Genomic DNA, 11,804 nt, shown 5'->3' on the forward strand with positions numbered 1-11,804 from the left:
ATATTGTAAAGTTAATTGATAATTACTATGATCTATATTTTAACAAAACATTTACACTATTTCCCAACTCCTAAAATGTAATTATATCAAATTATAAATATATATAATTTTTTACAGAACAAAATATTTTATTCTACAAAAAGTTAGAAATATTATTGTGGAAGTATACAGTCTATGTCTTAAACCCTATTGACATTTAACAATAATTACACTAAGCTATATAGTAAATTAAAATTATTTAATTTTAAACAAATAATAAAATTATAAAGTTTGGTATTATAAGTTAAATACATATTAAAAATAAACTAAACATTATTATTATTTATAGGAACTTCGAGACTCACTGAAAACTCGAAAACATTACATTTATGATTCTAACAAAATATGTAAATATAAAATTGGTGTTTAATTTGGTTTACATACAAATTTATACATTTATACTCAATGAGCGTTTATAAAATGTGATTCTAGACTCTAGTGTTTTATTGGACAACGTTATAGTATAATAAATGATAATGAATATTCCTAAAACTAAAACACTATTAATCTGATGAAAATATTCCTTTATAAAGTATAATGTTAAGTTACCATATAAAGAATTTCAAAATTGTAATTTTTGTTTTAAAATTATCCATCACATAAATATTTAAAACCTTGACTAATAGTATTTATGAAAAATGCTATTCTTAAATAATGTTGCAGTAAACATTAATTTGGTTTTATCACAGTAATTTTTTAAATAATTATGGTTTTATGATAGATACATAACAAAAGTAAAATAATATTGCAACTTAAAGTTCTTCATTAAATTGTTTATTTCTTCTTCGCCTTTTAGCTCTACTATTTGATAACAGTTCACATGCTTGCTGTACTTCAAAGAATCGATTTTGTACATCTTTCTTAGTTACATCATCTTTAGCTTTGTCTGGGTGGTATTTTACTGCTAATGTTCTACATTGATTTTTTATTTCAGTTTGCGTAGCTCCTGATCTTAATTCCAACACCTTAATATAAAACAATAAGTATTGTTTATTATAAATGTTTAACTTTTATATAAATATATGTACATAATTATTAATTTTAACTTCAAAGTAGTTCTCATCAAATAGAACACAGATTTCTAAAATAATAATCTTGCACATTTTTAAATTAGCAGCAAAATTTTTGTTATTTGCTTGAAACTGTTATGAGTTTATGACTTAATAACACAACTGACAAAAATCCAAAAATATACAATTACATAAAAATCTGCATTCTATTCACGAATAATGATGTTGTAAAATTGTAAGTATACAATTTTATATTTTATAAATTCTTTCAATTTTAATTACATAAGTTTAGTTTTAAATTATTTTACATATTTGACATATTATATATATATATATATATATCTCACCTTAAAAGCATTCTGTTCACCCGAAGGATCAGACAATGAAACTATTTGCCGCCAAGTCTCCATCCACCCGTGTTCTTGAGCAAATTGCCATACATCAATAAATGATTGTTTTACATCTAACCACCAGGGTGAACTGAAAAAATGACCTAAAGCCTCGTGGAATGGTACTTCATCTCCTTCTTCATCAGTTACTTTGGCATTGAAATACAAATAACTACTCCATAAAGCCATGTATAATAAACAACACATACTGATAACCATAATTCTCCTGAAAATTGAATTACATAGTAAGTAAACATTGTATAAAAAATACATTCACATTTTTTTTTAAATAAATAGGTTATTTTGAAGAAATATTAATCATATAAATATGATTACACCTAACTTTAATTGAATTTCTATTTTATTATACCTAAATTCTTACAATCTACAAACATTATTTTTCATATATACTTACTTTAAAGTACCTGGAGTCTTTCGGTTTTTTGGTCTCCACCGTTTTTCCAAATGATCAAATGACCATGCTGCAGATAATATCATGATGGCAAACGATGTAGATTCATCAATATCATAGCCCCATTTATCAAAAATAAATGATTTCAATGGATTACCAACCATAGGTACTAAATATGCACATATTAAAGGCCATTTTAGAGATCCTTTTTCATGACCAATATTTCCCACAGCCCATACTCCTAAAAATGCATTAACAACAATAAGTAGGTAAGTATTTAGTAAATATTTAATATTAAATTAATTTTAAATAATAATTTAAGAGCTCATATGCAGAGCCTATTGAACATAATTTTTGATTTGTAGATTAACAAGAAAAAATACATTTTAATTTATGAACTCTTACGAGTTACGCCATGAGACAACTGATGACTATGTATCTAATGAAATTAAGTGATAAACTCATATTTTTGTTTTTAATTAATGTAGAAAATACTATCTATTTTTTTTTATAGATTATTGATTTTTTTACTAATCACAAATGTTGTTTAATACATAAACAATAGATATTAGACAAAGTACAATTTGCTTAAACTCATAAAAGTCAAATATTATTGAAATTAATTAGAAGGCCAGTAGATTCCTACAATTTATAAGGGTATTACAACAATAATATTAATACCTAATATATTATCTTGGCTGTATGACTGAAAAATGTTCTATTGTGCCATGTCCTATTAAATATTATAAAACATGTACTAATGCTTGATATAGCCATATAGGTACATAATTAATAAAAAAAATAATGATATAGAAATAGAAAAAATCATTTTAAAAGTGGTTTACATAATAGTATTACTATTTTAAAATATCAATTACTTACCTAAAGCTGCAGCTAGAGGAGTAAATACATGTAACCATTGCCAACTAAGACCTCCAACATTATCCTCAGGTATTGCTAAGGATACAACAGTACTGAAAAGATAAGCCACTACTACCATTCCAGTGAATCGAACCGTAGAAAACGGTGGCTGAAATATAGTAAAAAATGTCAGATATTAGTTTCAATAGTTTCAACTCATAATAATAAATTCAGACTACTAAGTACTAGGTACGTAAAACAATTAACTAGGTAATAATAATTCAGTTGGACTATTATTGTAACTACTATTTACTAATAATTATATTCTTATAAGTTTTAATTTATTATTTATGTAGTTGGCCTGTGATTTAGTAATAAATGACTAAGTAGTTACTTAACGACTTAACATTAACACTTATAACGAATCTTGGGATGTTAAAATTGAAAATAAAATATATGATAATATAATATGTACCTACTACATAGTAAATGTCCAAGCACATAGTAGATTGTAAGATTAGTTAGGATATGCTTATTAATTAATTTTCGATAATTCTTAATTATCTTTTTATTGAATAAATATTTTACCTAAATTATAATATAATTTAAAGAATAATATTATAACATTTTGGTTTAAATTTAAATACATTTTTTTTTATTATATTATTGATAATATTATAAAATGCATAACTTGACAGTTGTCGACTGTCGTTGTATTGTTACAAATGTGTATTCATTTGTTCTACATTTCTGTATATTGCTTTTGCTTAGGTCGTAAATGCATCAATAACGGTGATTTTTTTAGTTCAAAATCTATTAGTCATAATCACCTCAACCTGTGTGTGATTTAATTTTTAGGTTCTAATAAAAAAGTATTGTTATCATAATAAGTATTACTGTTTATATTAAAAAAAATTTTCGTACGATTTTTTAATCATCGTCGAGTGTTGTGGTTTTGTGATTTTGTGGAATAAGATAAAAATAAAAAAATAAAAAAACGTTTATATAAGGATAAAAAAAAATTAAAAAATGAAACCTCGCCTCCGTTGATAAGCCCCATTATGTCAAGGGCCACTTGCGTAACCCTCCCTTTACATACTGTATTTCTAGGACCAGTCAATGTTCGCCCACAATCCGCCCTAATGGATCATGGGCACGTGGAAACGTGCTCCATTCACTTCCATCAAGTAGACGGGCGAATGGGGCGGAATTGAACGGCCGTTAAGCCGGTTGCACTTTCTGCATACGGTCCGGGGACTTTCCTCAGGTCGAAATGTGGACAATCGGTAACCGCTCGGTTACCGCGCCAAGAGTGTAGACCCGACGGTAAGGTAATGGAGGTGAGGTGAAGAGTTGATGTTAAATCGTACAATATATACTTGCAGTCTTGTCCCAACCGTAACAAGTGAGAGCGTAACAAGATTAAAAACCGCTATCTAGCGACGATATTAAACGTCACTAGTTCATTGGACGTATGCAGGATATCGCTAACGTATTCGTATATAATATAATATTATTATTAAATATCCTGCCACCGAATCGTGATACCGTTGTTTTTGTGTAATATACAAAATAGATAAATTGTGTAGTATTATCTCGAAACAGGTTTAAACACAAAAAAAAAAAACCATTAAAAAATTAATGGTTTAATGTACGTTTGCCCGAATATATTATTAATACGGTGAATAATGAATTTTATGTTCGAAAAACCAACGAAGTGTTCACAATAATCACTGTATGACTGTATGTCTGTATCACCTGTATTACGAAATAATATTTTAGTTTTTAATATCTCATAAATACAGTATTATATTATTAGAATTATCAATGAATAATAGTCTAACCAAAATGTTACCACATAGCCAATAAGCCAAAAGTAGAATGTATTCAAATTCGCTGTGTCGTGGCATCGTGTTTAAAGTAGATACGATTATTATATTTTACAAAACCACGTCTCGTTAAGTTAATCAGATATAATATTTTATACAACAAGATGAGTTAAGAACCCTCTAACAGCAATATCATATACAATTCATTTTCAGAGAAATAAAGGTGATTAACCTGCATGTGTTTCTGTGGTAGGTATTTTCAAGGTTAAATTCCAAACATGTCCTATGTCCAAGAGCCGAACTCTCGTCGCAGAAGGGGCCGGTAAACAAATATAATTTTTCGAACATGATTTACGTTAGCGAAAAGAATGTTATATGTTTCTTTATGATTTTTGATGAATTAGATTTAAATTCAATACTCAAGTCTATTTTCTCTATCAAAATGAAATTTAGGTATCGTTTTGCGATACCCATTCGCCTTTATTGAGGTTTTCAAAGCAGTAAAATAGATCACACACAGCAGGATATATATTAGGTAGGTACTAGGTCTAGGTATAATATATTATATCAGAATGCTTATAAATTATAAAACTTTAATATATAAATTATAAGTAGTATAGTACTTTTTTTTTACAAAATGTAAATATAATGAAAAAACATAGCTGTATGCCCGTATAAATAATAATTTTCAATAGGTTTTATATAAGTTATATATTTATATTTTATATATTAGATGATATTTAGATGGGTGTCACTGATTTCCGCCAAAAATAAACTTTCCATTTTCTGTCAGTTATAAATTATAAAGTTTTAAAGTTTGAAAACCCTTAACTAAAGATTTAATTATATTATATTTTTAAGTAACTATAAAATGTGTATAGGTACACACCATACAGTTAAATAATAATTGTACACCTACAACTATTTAAATTATTACGTACGATTTTTTTCAAGTAATTATACAAATACAATAATATTGTCTTTTCATATGTATTATCATGGTAATTTTTTAAAAATAATTTAAGTAATATCTTTGTAATATATTATTGTACTTATATAATAACTTGAAAAGTGTAAATTAAAATGTTTTATAAAAAATAGCTTTTTATTAATATATTATATATGTAGCCGTATTTGTGTTCAGGTAAATTTGATGAATATTATAAGATTGATAAATAATAATTGCAAGAAGTATAGAATTATACTCGAATTACCGGACTAAATAAGAAATTTAACCACGTCATATAAAACAACCACGTATGTAAGTAAATAAGATATAAACAGATAATATATAGATACTATAGTCTATAAGTATATACGATCGCAACCATATGTGTTATACGTGTTTCGATTTCATATATTATTTTTCGATCGTTTTTGGCCTGATAAAGGTATATCATAAAGGTATACAATATAAATATCTAGTATATACCTATTGTTGACCTATATATAAAAACATTAATTTGTATCATGTGAGCCGCTTTAAATTTTTGTAGTTTTTTATCCGAATTCTTAAAATAATAACGATAGAAATAATTTATTCGAGTTTCAATGTAGCCAACGAACGAGGTAAATGTAAACAATATTACCGGTCGTCAATGAATCGCTTCGATGCGTTTATATTATAGATGTTGATGGAATACGGATCGTGTTCCATTTCTTTCGTCTGACACTTTTTTCAAACCGACCGAGACGTTTCCGGCTGTCTCCGCGTCACATCGTACACGCAATGTATAAGTAGTTAAAAGTAGTTATTTATAAGTATGCCAACGTAGGTACATACGTTAGGAAAACCATATAGCCACATAGGTACCAATCACATCTATAAATTATATTAATTTCTCGTGATTTCATACTGCATACCCAAGCGTGAAAAAAGGCTAACATAATGTTATGTATACCTGCTGATCAGGGCCGAATTTAGGAGTTTTAGACTTCTTAAGTTCGTATATAATTATTAACAACATTATTACAAGTATGTATTATAATGACGTATGACGAGAGTCCCTGCGTCCCTGCTGCCGATTAGGTACTGGCATATTACTCCAAAAGAACCAATATAATAAAATTATAAATAAGACGTATGAGTAATAGTAAGTATTATTGGAATAATAGCTATACTTATATTCCTAATATTCCTATTATTAAAAGTGTCACACGTGACAATAATAATATAATAAATAATATTAAATATGTTCGTTGATATATTACACCATCTAGTGATCTAATGAAGAGAGGTAAATATCAAAATATAATATTATGTTGTAAAATAATTTTTAATGTTTTTATAAACTATGCAAAAACTATTCTATAGACTAAAGGAGTATCATGTGATTATAATGATTATTTACATGTCGTGTGAATGAGTAAAAGTCGAATTTACGTCGAACTAAATGCTAGTAATATTACGTTAGATTGTTAAGAACCCTTCCTTCAAGTAAGATGTTAAAAGTCCTACACAAGTACTCACCTTTTCGTGTACTCGCACCATGTACTCGACTTTTTTCATGTATTTCTCGTCTTTGTTAGCGTCGGCCACGTATTCGCCGATATAGAACAGGTCCCTGAGCCAACCAAATCCGAAATACCCACCGAACGTGCACCACCAAAGCACGCCTTGCAGGTCTCTACCCAAGTAGAAATGGTGCAGTCCGCACACGCCGCCGATCAGCCACAGCAGATACGTAAGCGTTTTACTCTTGTTGCTGTTATTGCTGCTCTTAGAGATGTGACTCCGATTGCTGCCGCCGCTCTGTCCGGAGACACCTTTGCTCATAATTCCCGGTAGCCCGAACATACGTGCGTATATTGGTAGGTATATTTGCAATAATATATTAATTTTAATTAAATTTAATACTAATACTGTACGTTATAGTAATAATAAGGTGAGTGTACCTATACACTGCAAATACGAGTGAAATGTCTGTGCCGGGCACGATACGCTGACGCGTTACCGATTCGTAATCGTTACTGTCGTGTATATGAAAATAATAATAATAACATAATAATGCGATCGCCGAGCCCCCTCCCCCCTCCCCTGAACACGTATGCGTGGAGCTCTAGGCGTCTGGTGGTGCCGAACAAGTGGCACGGGTAACGGGATTTCCGGATGTAGGCCACGCAGTTCAACAGGTCTCCGGCGAACGAACAGCATTCACGATGATGACGTCACGGACAGCGCAGGCGCTCGCGAAGCGTTCAACGCCGAACTGGTTGTCGTGGGCCGTCGCGGACATTGCAGTACCTACCTAATAGTACCTACACTATATAGATACATGATACCTATTGGCTGTTGTAGATACTACTAACATTCAAAATAAGTACATATACACAGGATAGAATAATATACGATTTAACGATTGTATACTTATGTAGTTATGTTTATGTATCAACACTTATTGTGCGCAACCACCTACGTAAGTATACAATAAGGTACCTATAATATGTGTACCAGTGTATCGCCGTAGTGTTTGTACTTACAACTTAGGTACTAAGTTACAAATTACGACCTGCAGTGATCACGATTTAGGATAGGTATATCAAATTATAATAACTATAATACCTATCTACGAATCATTATAAAATATTGTAGTTGTTTAAAATTAAATTCCAGCAACTATAATTCCTTATTTCTAGAAAAACTCAAGAATCTTGATGATTTTATAATATGTGTATAAGCGATAATGCGAATATACGATATGATATAGGTGTAGGTATTTTAATATATTTTATACTTAATTTTATGTATATTTTTACAAAAAATTCAATAGGGTTATAGGAAAACCTTCTATTTTCGATTATTCAGAGACAAATTAAAGTAGTCGAAGCACTCGAAGCACTATAATAATTAATGGTCCTATGTATATTGTTAAAACATTAAATTAAGTATAGCCAGTATTGGGCTCAGTATAGGTATCGCATATATAATGAATAATGACTAATGACCGTTAAATAGTCTACAACTAATGTCTTAACTCAATGAATGTACAAACACAAAACAATAGTTAAACTACAACGTATAACTGATCATTAGATTATTAATTGTTGCATTTTGAAAAGTACCTATAGATTTAAGGTATAACTTTATAAAAAAAATCTTGTAAAATAAAGATCTAAAACATTTTGCTTTAAATTCGAACAATTATTGTCTATCGATCTAAAAATAACGGAAATAATAATATACTAATATTTTAATAAATAATAATAACTAACTACACAGTATTTTTACTTTGCCCAATTAAAAAAATTATGTAGACGAAAGTAAAAATAATATTAAAATAATGAAGTATAAAAGCTCATGGGCAACAGAGCCACATACAAGCGCGCCAAATCTAACCCGAGGCAAGATCAAAATTCTAAAACCAAATCAAATACCTAAGAAATCGGGACTCGGGAGATTTTATAATTTTAAGCGACATACAGTCAACATTGTAAATTGTTAACTAATAAATACTTTCAAGATTATATAGTTTTAGATTATCGAAAAATATAATAATTTTTACTTAACTTCATAAATTAATTTCAATAAAATTATGTTATAATATTATATATTTAAATATTATTATTAATTATATAATAATAATATGCGTGGCATTAAATTAACAATAGTTTTAAAAAAATCCCAGTAGGGGCAATGGCCTCTTTGCCCCCCTGCTGGCGCCCTTGGTCACATAGATAATATAATAATAATAATAATAAAGAGTACTTATACATATTAATACTTAGCAGGAATAATAAAACATTTAAAACACACCGAAGTTTTATTAACCCTCTAGTCTTTTACATATTATTATATTATATAGGGAGCCAGGTAGGTATACAATTTTTATGATAATATAAATTTGAATAAATTCCTACAAACCCTAATACTCCAGTCGCATTTGGGTATAGCTACTATTGGTATAGCAATAGCTCATAGGTATAACATTTACTTTTATACTAATTAGTAGTTACTATAGTATTTAGTTTATTAAGTATTTAATATAGGTACACATAAATACATAATGTCATAATCCACGCTCATGCCTAATATAAGACTTAAACTTAATGAGCTTTTGAAAAATATGTTTTCTTCATAGACATATTGGTGCGTCATAAAACAAAATAAATACTATCACAATAAAATATGAAAAAAATGTCATATCAATTTATTACACTCGTAAATATATTTTGATATTGTGATACAATAAAATAATAAAATAGTTATACGACTATATTACAGTATTCTGACTTGAAAGTTATCTCATAGGCCATAGTTAATATAGGTATCCGACAATGACCAGTGCTATGTTTATACCTTTACAAAATATAAATATGATTTTTATTATACATTTCAATTTAAGTGTTTGAATAAATAAATGTGTATTATGCAACGGAGTATTTGAGTATTTGACAAGGTATTTATATTTTATTATGTAAATCTAGTAGGTAAATGGTAAATCATCCAACTTCTACTCCTATTGTATACATTTATTTATGTGTTATTTACGTCAAAAGTATTTTTACACAAAAACTTTGAAAATCAGATATTGCAGTTACCTATTTTAATTTTTAACACAACGTTTGGTATAATTATTATTATCATCACATTAAATGAAGGTTCTATAAACATAAACGCGTTATAGTAATTAATAATTAGTATAGAAACTTAAGACATTAAACAATTTACATGGAATCGATAATCGTCCATAGGTACATCCCTAATTTAATATTAACGGGGATAGCATACTTTAGAAACTTATTTAACAAATATATTATAGGTATTAGAGATAGGTAAGATAGGTTAACAAGAATTTACTTAGGAATACATTTTTGGAAAAAATAAAATCTTAATTATTTTGTCAGTTGTCTTACATAATATTATAATATGGAACATGGATAAGTACCTATTTAAATGTAGTGTTAAATAGGTAGGTACTTAGTCGTAAATCGTATTACATTTATTTAAAACCAACATTATTATATAAATTATAGGTATTTAATAGGTACATAATGAGTAACAATATAATATGAGCTTTTAAACCTTTTAATAGCTTCATTGAATATTTTCAATTAATTATAAAAATTAATACATTTTAAGTTATTATAATACCTAATCAATGGTTTCATAGTACTATACTACTATCATCCGTATAAAGTATAACTATAGGAATAATAGGTATAGATAAGGTATATATGTTTCTAAAATACCGTTAAATTTTACGCATAACTGTTTAAAAACAAATATTTTAATATAATGCAATGACAAACGGTCAATAAATGATAAAATACGATTTTTAAGAGCGAAAATATACTTTTTTTTACAATTTAAATGTAACATTGTAACATCATAAAGAATAATTATATGTATAATATATTATAGGTAAATAATATTATATATTTCACAATACATTATTTATTTATTTATTTCATTTCATTTCATTTCATATACATATGAATACTGGGCCCCACTGAGATGACTCGATTATATACCTATTATACGTACTACCTAATACCTATATAGGTAGATATGTAAATATATCATTTACGACAAACGGAATTCTGTTCCATTCTACTTGGCATAACCATATTATTCACATACCAATTACCAACTAAATACTAATAATAATAAAAATATATAATAAACCTATTCGGCTATATTTAACGATATGTACATTGTACACCTGAGTAGGTATATCTAGTTAGTATTTTTGTATCATTATATGATTTATATTATTTTTTTTGACGTATTTGTTCTGATCATACATGAGACAAAGCGGTAGAGTAAATTAAAGTAAAGTAAATTTTTTAGATTCTTTTATAAAGTTTTCAAAACTTAATTTAATTTCAAAAAAACGCAATTACAATTATCACTTATCATATATTATAACATATTCAGTTTTAAAGTATAAAAATAACATCTTAATGTATTTATTGATGTCATTAAACCATTACTATTGCAACTTAGATGGTGATTGAATTTATGCCTGCTATTGTCTGTTGATTAGCTAAGTCCTTTAAATTATAAATAAATAATACAAACATTTTTATAAATTTACAATTTTGGTTATATTTTAATTTATCTTAAGATTAAGAATACATTCTCCTACTTAGGTATAGTATTATTTTTTTTTATATAATTATTTAATTATTAGCTGGGAAAAAAATATATTTTTATACATTTTAAATAAATGTAATAAAATTTTATAAAATCTTAGAATTATAAAAAAATCTTATTAAAAAATAATATTGTATAAAATATTGTATTTTATTTGTATTATTGACA

At 27.3% G+C, this 11,804-nt stretch overlaps 1 protein-coding gene across 1 annotated transcript; it reads right to left on the reverse strand.

Annotated features, from left to right (window-relative positions):
- Positions 1-221: 221 nt before the first annotated feature.
- LOC132921805 (dnaJ homolog subfamily C member 22) lies at positions 222-7,585 on the reverse strand. The gene is made up of 5 exons (XM_060985011.1): positions 7,011-7,585; positions 2,733-2,880; positions 1,854-2,091; positions 1,397-1,664; positions 222-1,004 (listed from the first exon to the last, which is right to left on the reverse strand). The coding sequence occupies exons 1-5, from the start codon at positions 7,335-7,337 to the stop codon at positions 792-794; spliced, it is 1,194 nt and encodes a 397-aa protein (XP_060840994.1). The 5' UTR covers positions 7,338-7,585; the 3' UTR covers positions 222-791.
- Positions 7,586-11,804: the final 4,219 nt, after the last annotated feature.

Source organism: Rhopalosiphum padi, chromosome 2 (genome assembly GCF_020882245.1).
Source record: "Rhopalosiphum padi isolate XX-2018 chromosome 2, ASM2088224v1, whole genome shotgun sequence".
In the NCBI taxonomy this organism is placed as follows: Eukaryota; Metazoa; Arthropoda; class Insecta; order Hemiptera; family Aphididae; genus Rhopalosiphum; species Rhopalosiphum padi.